Source organism: Leishmania mexicana, chromosome 23, assembly GCF_000234665.1.
Source record: "Leishmania mexicana MHOM/GT/2001/U1103 complete genome, chromosome 23".
NCBI lineage: Eukaryota > Euglenozoa > Kinetoplastea > Trypanosomatida > Trypanosomatidae > Leishmania > Leishmania mexicana.
In genome coordinates, this window is record NC_018327.1 from 378955 (window position 1) to 392013 (window position 13059).

Consider the following 13059-nt stretch of genomic DNA (forward strand, 5'->3'; position numbering starts at 1 on the left):
TCTCTCCCTACCCACATGCACAACCACACAACGAAAAACTGCGCCGACATCGCGACAGCTACCCCACGTCACAGTGAAACGCAAACAGCGAGAGAGAAGCAGAAACGATGGAAGCATTAAAGCGTTTTTACACTAGTAGCCCAAATAAGATCACGCGCATACATATAGATATATATATATATACATACAAATATAAATACAGATACATACATACACACGTATACATATACATACATATACACACCTGTGCACATACCCGCCACAGCAAAATCCGTGACAAGCGAAACTCAAAAAGGAAACAGAGGCAGGGGCGCGGGCACGGGCGTGCGCCGGCAAGGCAGCGTCAGGCCCAGCGCAACGATGAATGCCCTCTTTTGCCTTGAAACGCACACACACACACCGAAGGAGCAAGACGACAACACAAGTTATTCGTAAAAGGGAGCGGGGTGGGAGGTGCATCATGACAGGCAAACATGCACCCACACGTCAATGCAGACGCATGCCGATACCATCCACCTCTTTTTCGCCCGTGCTTTCTTTTCGCTGTGCGCAGCCGTGTCTGTGTGCATTATTGTATACGCCGTGCACCGCGAATCCATAGCAAGGGCATCGAAACAACCGTCGACATGAGCCGTGCCAGCTTTGAAACAAAGGTGCCAAAGACATACTCATCCCTACGAACCCCTCTCCGAGATATTGAGAAATACAAGCATGTGCACATGTTTGTGTGTCGCCTTCCCTCACGGCACGGCGCACGGAGCAGCAGCACCTACGAGGACGGCAACACACTAGAGAATGATGAGCAGCTCCTCGGCAGCAGCCTGAACCACCGATGGTGAGCGGCCGAAGAAGGCCCAGTTGCCCAGACACGCGACGTGGCCCGCTGGCAGAATATTGTCGAGTCGAATGGCGCGAACGCGCCAGCTCATCTTTCGGCGCAGCGTCGCCGCAATGGCGCGAGGAGCTCGATGGTACTCCGGAACATCAGCCCCTGTGCCAGACATCAGCAGTGCCATTGGAGACTGCGCTGACGCGACCAAAGACGTGCGCTTAGAGAACGCCGTCACACTCTCCGCGGCCGCGGCAGCGGCCCTATTCGATTCGCCTGATGTCGACGTCTCGCCTATCTTCGGAGTCGTCGTTGGAGCCCACAGCCACCTCTCCACTTCCGCGTGCACTGTAGAGGCGACCCTGCGAACGCGCTCGGAGGCCCAGCGAGGATCGCGCAGGAGAGATGTCACGGTGCTGCTGTTACGGCTGCGGCGCGACGACGTTACTGAGCCCACGTCGCCGAGGTCGTGAGCATCGCTCGTCGCCGCAGCTTCGCTGCGGCTACAGACGAACCGCTTCAGAAGCGGCGAGGGTAAGATCAAGCTGTCGCGCCGCCGCAGTAGGGAGAACGGTCTCGACAGCAGCGAGCCGACCGTCGATGCCCCAGACGCAGATGACTGCGAGCCACTGTCGAGCTCGTTTCTACCCTCGTCAATGTGTTCAGCCAACGGAACAGCTACATCCTCCACGCGCACCGTCTCTTCACCATGCACCGGTACCGTTCTCCCAATCGTCCGCAATGCAGCAAAGACGGAGGATTGCATCCTTGTCGCGGTGATGCTCTCAGGCATCGGCGACTGGGAGTATGACGGCGGCGTCGACGTCGGCGACGCCGTCAAACCTGACGCGGACGATGAGGTAGCCTGTGGTCGCAGGGTTGCTGTCAGGAAATCGCTGTCATCGGAGTCGCCCTCCATGACACTCACCGGCATGCCGGCGCACTTGCGTGCCGATGGGTACGACACCTGACGCACCACCGTGGCAGCGGCAGCTGACGAAGGTGCCAAAGCGGAAGCAAGGTCATCCATGGTGTAGCTCCTCGCACGCGCCGACGCAGAGAGCTGAAAATCGTGCCGGACGCTGCTGTTGTTGCTGCCGCCACCGCCGTCTGCCTCCTCATCCTCCATCTCTTCGAAAGAGCGCAGGAGAATCGGCTTCGACACCTCCGTCGCCTCGTTCGCAAAGGCTGCCGCGCAGTGCGCCGTGCCGGGGGCCACGCCAATGAACTTGGTGTGGTCCGTGTCCACATTCTCAAAAATAAGTGAGCACGTGCCGAATCCGACTAAGATGTCGCGGTGCGTGTTCGCAAACAGCACACGGCGCCGAAAGAGTTGCAGCACGCGCAGGTGAGGCTCGTCAAGGAGGCGCCGCTGAAAGATGCGGTTCGCGTCGGACAAGATGAGTTCGTCGTAGGTCTGGCAGAGCTTCATGCGCGCGAGGCACCAGGCACCAAAGTAGATTGGCCACCAAAGACACTCCCCGGCACCGCAGTGCGGGGTGGCGACAGTCAGGAAATTCTCGAAGGTCACGTGCAGCCTCTGCAGCCTCTGGCGCAGAGTCACGATGTCGTGGAAGAGCATGGCGTCGCTTGCCCGCGTTTCCGTTTGATCGACGAGAAGAAGATAGAGAAACTCGCGCTGGATAATGCCGCCGAAGCTGTGTGCCATCACAGAGAAGCATATCGGAAGCGGTGCCGCCGCCTCTGCCGAGAGGCGCGCCGCGTCGCTTGTGCCCACCGTGTGAGCGTAAACCGCCCACTTGGCCCGGCGCTGCTGCTCCTTCGACTCCACCTCGTTCAGCCACGTGTGCAGGGCGGGGACCACCTCCGCCAGCATCCTGCGCGCACAAACCTGTGTACCAGCATCTGTGCGCAGGTACTCGTTGCTGCCCGGTGAGAAGCACTGCAAGTTGCCGCTGCGGTAGAGACGCCCATTCATGCGGTTCGGGTACTCAATCTGCAAGCGATAGGCGGCCCTGTACGCGGCGCGCCGCGCATGCTGCTCGGCCGCCAAGGCGTTATCGAAGTTTGAGACAGGAGCCACCTCCTGCAATCCTGAAGCCTTGTCGGCAGCGTCTGCAATGTCGCACATGGAAGCAGGCTGTCGTTGATGCTGCTGCGCCGCCGCCGCCTTCATGGAAGTTGCTTCCAACAGCACCTTCTTCAGTTCGGCTCTCGGCATCACGTTGCCGTTCATGGAGCTCACCGAGCTCGCCGTGCTCTCCGGCACTGTCGGCACGCTGCTCATGGGACTCACTACGGTATGGCAGGCGCCACTGGTCCCGGAAATGCACGCGGCGGGGACAGACGCAGAGGAAGGAACACTGGAAAGGTGGTACGTCGGGCGCGGGCTGCCGTAGAAGGGCAGAGGAGGCCCAGAGAATTCGCCCCGTACACGCACGCCTCTATCCGCCGCACACTCACCTGCGGGCATCTCTGCTGATTCCTCCCGTTCCGCAGTCACCACCATCTTCGTCACCTCCAGCACGCTAACTTCGTGGTGCACAAAGGAGTCCACGATGATGTTTTCAAAGTCTGCCGCGCTGCCGAGAACACCGTGCTGACATACAATGAAGTGATACGGGTCAACGACTCTGGACTGTGGTGATGCGGCACCGCTGCTGTCCGCGCCGGAGAGGCTCAGCAGTGGCGGGCAGGCGAGACGCGCGTGCGTGCGCTGGAAAACATCCTGCGGCGTGGAGCTCGACGACAGGCACCACTTGAGAAGACCGGGCAGCATTCGCGTATTTTGCCCCCGTTTCGACAACGCTTTATAAACATATAGTTATATATACGTGTGTGTAGGTGGCTGACAGGAGGCCGCCCCAGTGGCAGCGCTGCGAAGGTGTTATGGTGCGACACAGACACAACGCGCACTGCGAGGATGAGAGCTGCAGAGACAGAACGAAAAGATGCGCAGAGAGGGCCCCAGGGGGGGGGGGCAAGAGATGCGCCACACTGGCAGTTGGAGACGCGCGCGCTCGGTCGAAATTCAGACATACAAGGATACAGAAATCGACAGGTGACAGCAAGCACAGAGGAGGGAAAATCGAACCCCTATAAACGCATGCATGCCGGTCTGCCTGTCCACATCCATGCACAAGGGCCGGTGTGCAGGCCGGCGCACCGACGCGAGAACGAGCCCTGCGGCAGAGCTCAGCCAAGACACACACAAAGAAGGCAAGGAAAATCGGAGACGGAAGCCCCTTGGGAGAAGGGGCAAGACAGGTGGTCGTTCGCGTGAGGGGGTGTGGAGGGGGGAGGAGAAGAAACGCCTCGAGAGCGTTCTTCGCACGATGCAAGGGGGAGTATATCGGGAGGGAAGGGAAGGGGAGGGGGGGGGCTGGTGCACGGATAGAGAAGACGCGTGGCAATCAAACACAAGCTAACGAAAAACGAGAAAAGGGGGCGAACGCCCAAGCAGAAGAGAGAAATGAGGAATGCGAGATGAAGAACGGCAACAGAAGTCAGGCGCTCGAGCACACGGAGAGAGAAAGGCGAGCAGCGGTCTCTGTGTGTGTGTGTGTGTGTGTGTGTTGTGTGACGTGGAAGGGGGTGAGGGGGTGTGTGGGCCACAGCAGATGCACCAGAGAGAGGGAGAGAGAGGGCGACCAGGGAAAGAGCGATTGGAGACGAAACCCACAACGAGCGAGAGACGAGATGTACAGTGGGGAGGTGAGAGCTGCGCTCTCGTGTGCGGCAACTAAAAGAGTGACATATATATAAAGGAAGCGTAGACGGGCAAACACACGCACACACACGTGCACCGTGCTGCGACACCCAGCTACCTTACCGCGAATGAAGGCTCTCGCACAGGAGGAGATCTAGCGGTGAAGGACGCGCAGGGTGGGGAGAGGGGAAGAGATGAGGGTTTCAGGAGACGTCAGACACCCGACGCCATCATTCCCTCTCCCGTCCCGAGGCACGGTGCATTGGTTTTTGCTCGTGTTCATGGATTCGTGGCGCCCTTATGACTGACTGACGTCCTGATTGCACAATGTGAAGAAGGGGGTGCTGCAGCAGCGCGTGCAACCGCAGGAAAGAGAGTGGGGGAGGAGGGCTGAGAGAGGACATGGCACGATCGCAAGGTGGGATGGCGACAGTGGCTGCGCAAGAAAGAGAGAGCTTGTTGGCGTAGGCGCCGCCACGACGTGCAACAGCCCCCCCCCCCACCCGCCCCCCAAAGGATGACCACGGCTGCGAATCAGTCGCACGGGGCCACGACATGCACACACGCAAGGCGCCTCTCCTGCTTCCTCGTCTCTTCACTGAAGCGTCGCTGCGGCAGCCACAGCTTCGCGCACGACTCGTGACCGGCACACCGTGCACTGCCGCGTCTCTACTTCCTGCATGGTCCACGACGGTGTCGATATGACGGCAGATTCGGACGCCACAGACGAGGAGCTGCAAAACGGTGGAGGCAGCGGACGCAGATATCCGTGGATCGAGCACTCAGCACACAACAGCAGTGGGTTCTCGAAGGCCGCCGGCGAAACCTCCACACAGCCGGAGCGCGGGCCGCTGACACTCGCGCGGTTGCCTGCGGCGGCGATCGCCATCTGCGGCCCCTCCGCCTTTCCGCTGCATCGCTCACACATGCAGAAGAAGCGGTAAGTTCCGAGCAGATTCCGGCGCCGCTCAGCACTGTTCAGCTGCTCCACATCTGTGTAACAGATTGTCAGCGGCTCCTGTGGCGCGATAGCGCGCAGTGCATAGAAAGCAGCGATGCGGCCGCCATGATGCATGACGCGGCACAAGTTCGGCACGCAGGAGTGGTTAAAGTATGACGCCTCTGGGTATATGCCGAAGCCGATGCAGTGCTCCTGCGTATCATAGACACCGAAACTGTTGCACTGCGCAGCCGCGCACAGTCGCTGAAAGTACACCTCTGATACCTGCAGCACGTCGCCGGTGCCCTCTTCGAGAGGCGCCAACGGCCGCGATGCTGCGTCCACACGGCTGCCACTGCCACTGCCGCCGACGGTGGTGACGCCTCTCTGTTGAAGAAGGAGCTGCTGAAGCGCCGGCAGAACCCGCTTCACGAAGGCACGGTAGTAGCGCTGGTATGTGCTGCGGTGATGCTTCGAGATGACGGACAAGTTTGTCTCCATCTGAGCCAAGTCCGCGTATCGCGGAGTTCGCGCACGGATCTGCGGAAGAGGGTCGTCGTCGGCAGCGTCCCTGTTGGCTTTAATGCTGGTGTAGCTGCCCACCAGTGCCGCATTCGTCGTTCTGACTGCACACGGGTCCGCAGCAGGCGAGTCGCGGGAGCCATCCGGCTGCCCTTCAGCGCTTGAGTGGTCTCCCGGTTCCGAAACCTCACGAGCGAGGCGGCGCAGCTCAGGGTCGGCGTCGAGCACCTCCACTGTGCCTGTCAGGCCCGCCTTGCCGCGAATCTCGTTAATCGACCACACCTCCTTTGGAAGAACCACGGAGTCCACCGCCGTTGGCGTGGAGCCTGCCAGCAGCGTGTCTGGGCCGCGCTGCTCACCTCGGCCCGACATCGCGCTGTCACTTGTAGGCAGCAGGAACTGTTCGTCCAAGGTGTTGGCTTGCGAGCTAGCTTTGACAGAAGCCGAACCGCCATCGGCAACGGAGGGCGCTGCTATCTGCGCCGCGACACCGCCCTCCGGGCGCACAGCGGCATCCTCAGCTGTAGCAGCGCAGCGGGCCTGGTACCCGGCACGGCACGCACGTGCCACCACAATGGCACTGAAGAGCAGCGACTGGAACTCGAGCATTCGCGGCTCGCTTGTCGACCTTGCCCAGTGCAGTGGTTCGTCTCCCGGCATCACAGCAGTGCCGGACGCGCCCCCGGCGCTTACCGAAGAGCTGGCCACGCCCATCGTGTAGTACGCAGCCATGAGCCGAGGGTACAGAGACCGCACCAAGGCACATTCGCCGCTCTGCTCGTGCTCGTCGCGATGAGCGCGCCAGCACGCCTCGGAGCAGTAGCAGAGGACGCCACAGCCGGCGCAGCCAGACATGGCCGGCTCGCCATACGCCGCTGCCGCCGCGTCAGGCGAGGAAGATCTCGACGTCTCCTCCCACCCTTCGCGGCGCACCACCGGCAGCCCTTGCTCAACACGACGACGGCGCTGCAGCCGCCGCCTCAAGAGGAGCGTCTCCTTCAGCGCAAGAGCCTTTTCTTGTAAACGCTGCCTCAGCTCCACCGCGCCGTCCTTGCGGGTCTCGGAAGACTTGGACGGCTTCTTCAACTTGCGGAACGCCGCTGCTGCAGTTGCGGAGGCCGCGTCGTCGTCACGAGCACCGTTGTCGCCACCCTCGCCGCCTTTGCCAGCCTCGTCAGAGCCGGTGGCCCGTGCCTCGGCGACCCTGATAATTCGGTCAAGCTCCTCTTGCTCCTGAGTAATGTCCATTGCCAGCTCGGCGAGGCTTCCACGGTTGCACAGCCACCGGCCTGCAGGGATCTCTTGAAAGCACACGGAGCACCACGTCGGCGTCGTAGTGTACCAGCGAGAGGTACTCGTCAGCGACACCTCGCCCTGCACGCCAGCCTCGTCCTCCAGTGCATGCGTGTAGTGCGACGCAGACGCCGATTCGCCCGCTGCCGATGCCATGGCTGCGCCGTTTGCCCGATTACCACCGCCATGCCCTCCTCCTGCCTTCTTCGCCGCCGTCGGCTTCGACTTCTTAGTCGTCTTGCCACCCGAGCCCGCGCTTGAGGCACTGGTTGCCGCATCGGACGTCGCTGTGGCTTTGGAGGAAAGGTAGAGGGCGCTGGGGCAATAATTCGGGTTCATGACGAGCCCAAACGGCGCCGCAGCAAGCACAAGTTCGCCGGGAGAGAGATGACGTCGTGCCACAGCGTGCCGGCCCGCCTCCTCTTTCGAGCTGTAGGTGAGGCTAACACAGCTGTCCATCTTTTAGGAAAGCGGCTGCAGGGTGACGGCAGTGTGCGTGCAGCGACGTGCAACGAGGTTCACGGCAACGCAGTCTTCTGCGGTGCCCCTTGCGCGCCGGTGGTGGGAGGTCTTGCCAGACGTGGATTACCCCTTTGCACCACCACAGGAAACTCGACAAGCGGGAAAGAGAACAGAGAACGGCAGAAAAGATAAGATGAGCATAAGCGCCGGGGCATCATGGAAGCAGCGGGGGGAGGGTACGGCGTCACGCCGCTCTCGGTAGGCTCCGTAAGGGTACAATGACGCAACAAGGACGTCCCTGCCGCACCTCTGTGTACTCGTGAGAGAGAAGGCCCACAAAGCCCAGCTGGCACCCTGTACACGAGCACACGCACGCCAGTTGAGTCGCCCACGATAAAAACGGACGCACGCCACCTCGACGATCCGGGAGAACACGCGGGCGGGCATGTCGCACACAACGACACAGGAGAAAGGGAAGGGAGGTACGTGTGACGCCGCCACCACAACCCCTGCCATTGATTCTCTTCGCTTCACCGCTTCCTCCTCAGCATAAAAGACCCAGTGCGTTGACAAGTGCGCCCCTGCAGGACGGCGGACGAACTATAAAAGAGAAAGAGATGGAAGGCAGCAGGAATGCGCCAAAGAAGGCGCAGGCCATCGCGAAGCCGCCCTACACCTCATCCGTTCCACGGTTACGCCGTTGCCGCCTCTGCAAGCGCCGCATCCGCAGACGCTGTTTCACTTGTCTTTCGATCCTCCTCCAGCTCCATCAGCCGCAAGGCGTCCGTGCTAGGTCTCTCGAAGGCCGAGCGCGTCAAGCGAAACACGCGCTCCGCGTACTCCCGCTTCCACAAGTTCTCGGAACGGTGCCGCAGCACGTGAGCCGGCAAGTCATGCGTGTCGGCCAACCTGTACGCATAGAGCTTGCTGCGAGGTGAGGTGTCCATCACACGCAAGAGGTTCAGCAAGTGCTGTGGGTCCGCTTGCCAGAACGGCCGGCCGGTCTCGTAGTAGTACGTGACGGACATCCCACACATAATGCCTGGAATGGTGAGAAATGCGGTATAGCGTATGTAGCCGCGGCGGAACTCGTCTGGATGGTAGCGGTACTCGCGGTGGATCCGTTCGTCCATGTTGTCGCGATCCCGCTTCGACATGGCGTCCTCACTCCACGAGTCGCGTAGCTGCCGTTCACCCCACGGCGCCTTCTTCCTCATCTTCAGGTCTCTACGCGGCGCATGCTTGCTTTTTCCGATCGATGCAGCGGACGGCGCCTGACCAGTGCAGCTTGACTTCGATGAGCGCTCACCGCTGCGCGTGCCTCTCTCCATCGCCGCTGCGGACGCAGAAGCGGCGGCAGAGGACAAGGCGCGTACCATTGCGCTGCTGGTCTCCATCACAGCGTCGCCAGCCACTTTAGGCGGCACCTCAGCAGGGTGTGTCGACGAACATGGGGAAGACGTAGGTGCCTGGTGTTGTCTCGAGTCCGCTGCGTCGCCACCGGTGGAGGTGACTGACTCTGAAAACGGAGGCGCGGATCGCGATGACGCGGCACGCACCGGACATCGTATTGCGCCTGCCGAGAACACGGGTAGAACGGTACCACACCCGCTCATGTTCTGAGCCTGACTCGACGGAGGAACGAAGCCGACGAGCCGCGATGGGCTAGCCTTCATGAAACTGCAATGGTCAATGCCAGCGTGCGACGGGCGCCGCAGCGAGAAAGACGGTGTGCGCCACCTGCCGATGCGACGCATCTTTTTCCCTCCTCTTCCTCCCGTATGTGCGTGCTTGTGCGATGCAGGAAACAGAGAGACAGACATGAAGACACATGAAGGCAGAAGCCACAGCGGCATGATGCGCCGGTCACCACGAGTATGCCCAGCAATGAGAGGTGGACGCGACAGAGCTGCTCCCCCACCCCCTTCTGAAGCCACCTCCGTCACCCATGCTGAGAAAGGCGGCATGGGTGACGGAGCCGCATGTCGATTCAGTCCTCTTTCGCACACCATGGACAAGCGAGCGAGCATGCCGACACTGGCGGAGAAGATACAGCAAGGGCAGCAAGCGCATGACCTCCATTGTCAACGGCGCTGAAAAGAGAGCCGACTCGCCCGGCCCCCTCCCCAACTCGGAGGCGCACCTCGTCTCTGGTCCATGGACGCACTGTTGATGTTGTTGTTGCTCGTCGCCCTCTTTAACTATCCTTCCTGGTTCTTCGCTCCGCCACCTGCTGCCTATGAGCAGACACGCATCCACATCCCTACCCGCTCCGCCTGCACCTCTCCATCGCGCAAACCCTCTCCCTACCCACACTTGAGATCTCGCAACGGCATTTTCTGCGGCCTCAGCGCAGCCCAACGCGCTGCCCAGACAAGCGTCTGGGCCAACGCCGCGCTCGAGCCGCCCCCACCCACCCACCCCCCCCGCCGGCCTGGCACACGCCCCCCCCCACATCCCCTCTCGGGCAATGCAGCCGTAGACACACACGCGCTACAGCAATGCGCCGCCTCTGCCTCAAACTCTACCCAGCACCCGCCGCCTTGCAGGTCGCCGCACAGCCGCTCCCCCATCGTGCCGGCCGCCACCCACGTCGCGCATATCCCGTTAGGGGCGGCACCCCGGCCCCGCACCAGTGGGCAGTGCGAGGGCGGGATGTGGGATGCGCGCCAGCCACGCTGACACGCTGCCCATCATGGGGCCCGCGCAGACGTGTGCGCTGTCGCAGGTCGCTCCGACACACCGCCGTCCAGGGCCTGACACTGCCACCACCCGAAGGTGGCTCGGCATCGGCAGGGGATAGCGAGAGGAGGAGGGGGTGGGGCTGCACGGCCTCCCCACACACACACAGTGCGGCGGTGCACTAAAGCCTGGGATACCACGCGCCGGGGTGTCCCCCCCCGTGTCATCGGGAGCAGCTAGCGAGCGAAAAGGCACAAGAAACTGCCAGGGTCGGACAGCGCAAAGGATAAGGCCGGTCTATCGTCGATTTAGGAAGGCCTAGAGCACACGCACCCACACAGAAAATACATTCGTGGCGGCCATGCCCCTGCTGGTCGGCTCTGCGCTCAGAGATAAAGGAGAAAGGAAAAAGGACACGATAACACTTCATGGCACCTCACCGAAGACCACAGTTGGGTAGGGGGAGAGACACGACTGCGGAAACGTCACCCAAGCACGCACAGTGTGACGCAGTCAGAGGCGGCGAGCTGGAAGCAAATAGCAACGGCGTCCGTTTCGAATCGCGGCATCACGCGCGTTACCCATCCCCCTCCCCCACTCCCTCCGCTTTATTTCCCCTGCTCCAGCGGCAACACCTTGTATGGGTTCAAGATGCCGTTCGGGTCCATCATCGCCTTGACGTCCCTCATGAGTCGAATGGCCTCGTCTGTGCGGGAGAGGTGTAGGTAGTCGCGCTTCTGCATGCCCACGCCGTGCTCGGCCGAGATACTGCCGGCGTGTGCAGCGCAGTAATCGTACACAGCCGGGTACAGCGCCGCGTCAAGCTGCTCGCCGTGCGAGCGGGTCAGGTCAACCACGTTCAGATGCACGTTGCCGTCGCCAAAGTGCCCGTAGCCGACAACGATCACCTCGGCCGGGTCCATCTTGTGGTGCTTGTATAGAATCTCGCGCGTGTGCTCGACGGCGCCGTAGAACTTGTCAATAGGGAATGACACGTCGTACTTGTAGATAAGTCCGCTGCTCGCCAGATGCACTGGGATGCCCTCACGCAGCGCCCACAGCTGCTCCGTCTGGGTAGAAGATTGCGAGAGGATGGGCTCGTACTGGCCACCGCCGCTCAGCTTGTCGTCAAGCTTTGCCTGCGCCGCCTCAACGAATTCGGAGAGCTTGTCGAAGTCGTGCTTCTCGTTGCTGCCATGCGTCTCCACGAGAACGCAGAAGTAGGCAGCAGTGAAGTCCTTGCCGCTGCGGAACACGTCGTACTTGTACGTGCGCTCGTACGGCACCTCCTTCGCTGGGCTCGTCGTCATCGACTCCCCGTCCATCACCTCGAACGCCGACAAGCACTCGGCGAGGTGACTGTTCGCCAGGTGGTACAGCTCCAGCACAGACTCGAAGTCCTTCAGGCGGAACATGGCCACCTGCTTCGACGTGGGCTGCGGGTACAGCTTGATGGTGGCGCGGGTCACCACACCCAGGGTGCCTTCGCTGCCTATGAACAGGTGTTTCAGGTCGTAGCCGGCGTTATCTTTGCGCAGCGTCGACATCAGATTCAAGATGTCGCCTTTCGCCGTCACCACCTCCACGCCGAGCACGTTCGAGTGCATGGAGCCGTAGCGCGCGAAATGGATGCCACCGGCGTTGGTGCTAACGTTGCCGCCAATCATCGAGCTTCCCTTCGAGCCCATCATGAGTGGGAAGAGCAGCCCTTCCTTCGCGCACGCCTCCTGGCACTGTTGGAGGATGACACCAGACTCGGCCTCCACTGACATTGTGTTCTTGGACACCATGGGCGTTGCGTTCATCAGATGCGTGCTAAGGACCAGCTCATCGTGCACCGGCTCCGCGCCGTAGACCAAGCTCGTATTGCCGCTCTGCGGCACTACCGCCAACTTCTTCGCTTGGCAGTACTTCAGAATCTCGCTGACGTGAGTGGCGCAGGTCGGCATCAGCACAGCCGGGGTGGCGCCTTGAACTTGGCGCATCCAGTCCACATTGAATGGCGCAATCGCCTCCGTATCCGTCAGCATTTTGCCCTTCCGCTTCGAGATGCCGCAGGGCTTTTCCAGCACGCTTTGAAAGTGGCCCAAATCCTTCGACGTGACCTTGGCAAACCGCGGGCTGCGCGTCGCGTAATGCGCCGCCCTCTCGACTGGTGTGAAGCCCATTCCCGCGTGCTGTGTTGTGGAACGGGAACGGGGGGACGATATGGAGGAGCCGATGAGCAAGCTTTGCTGTGCGCCTAGCCCGAGAGAGAGAGCACCAAAACGGCTATCACGCGTGTGTTCGGGTTTCGTCGTCCACTGGAGGAGGACGGGCGTTCCTCCGATGACCAAGGCTCGCCAATGGAAAGGGCTGGAGGGAAACAAGGAAGGATAGCGTGAGAAAGCAGGGCGAGGGGAGAAGGAGAGGCGATACTGTCCGAGAAGGCGACACACACACACGGGGAGATGAGGAGAGAGATGGAGAAGTACACCCGCGGGTGTGGACGGACGTGGTAACGCCACGCCACGCCAGAAAAGAGAATGGCGCAGGGCCAGTGATGTGAGGGATGGGGGAGAGACGAGATGCGAAGAGGGAGGGAGAGTGAGGGGAGGCGCACCGTATGAGCGAATGCAAGTTACGTTGTTTGGTTGTTGAGGGAGTGTGTGTGTGGGTGGG

General features: G+C 61.3%; 4 protein-coding genes across 4 annotated transcripts; all 4 read right to left on the reverse strand.

The window, feature by feature from the left end:
* Nucleotides 1-788: 788 nt before the first annotated feature.
* LMXM_23_0780 (conserved hypothetical protein) lies at nt 789-3569 on the reverse strand (the record flags this gene model as incomplete). Its single annotated transcript, XM_003875666.1, has 1 exon — nt 789-3569. The coding sequence occupies one exon, from the start codon at nt 3567-3569 to the stop codon at nt 789-791; it is 2781 nt and encodes a 926-aa protein (XP_003875715.1).
* Nucleotides 3570-5094: 1525 nt separating this feature from the next.
* LMXM_23_0790 (conserved hypothetical protein) lies at nt 5095-7713 on the reverse strand (the record flags this gene model as incomplete). Its single annotated transcript, XM_003875667.1, has 1 exon — nt 5095-7713. The coding sequence occupies one exon, from the start codon at nt 7711-7713 to the stop codon at nt 5095-5097; it is 2619 nt and encodes an 872-aa protein (XP_003875716.1).
* A 695-nt stretch (nt 7714-8408) lies between these two features.
* Nucleotides 8409-9113, reverse strand: LMXM_23_0800 (conserved hypothetical protein; the record flags this gene model as incomplete). The annotated part of the gene is made up of 1 exon (XM_003875668.1): nt 8409-9113. The coding sequence occupies one exon, from the start codon at nt 9111-9113 to the stop codon at nt 8409-8411; it is 705 nt and encodes a 234-aa protein (XP_003875717.1).
* Nucleotides 9114-11006: 1893 nt separating this feature from the next.
* Nucleotides 11007-12566, reverse strand: LMXM_23_0810 (actin interacting protein-like protein; the record flags this gene model as incomplete). The annotated part of the gene is made up of 1 exon (XM_003875669.1): nt 11007-12566. One exon carries the CDS (start codon nt 12564-12566, stop codon nt 11007-11009), a length of 1560 nt encoding a protein of 519 aa, XP_003875718.1.
* Nucleotides 12567-13059: the final 493 nt, after the last annotated feature.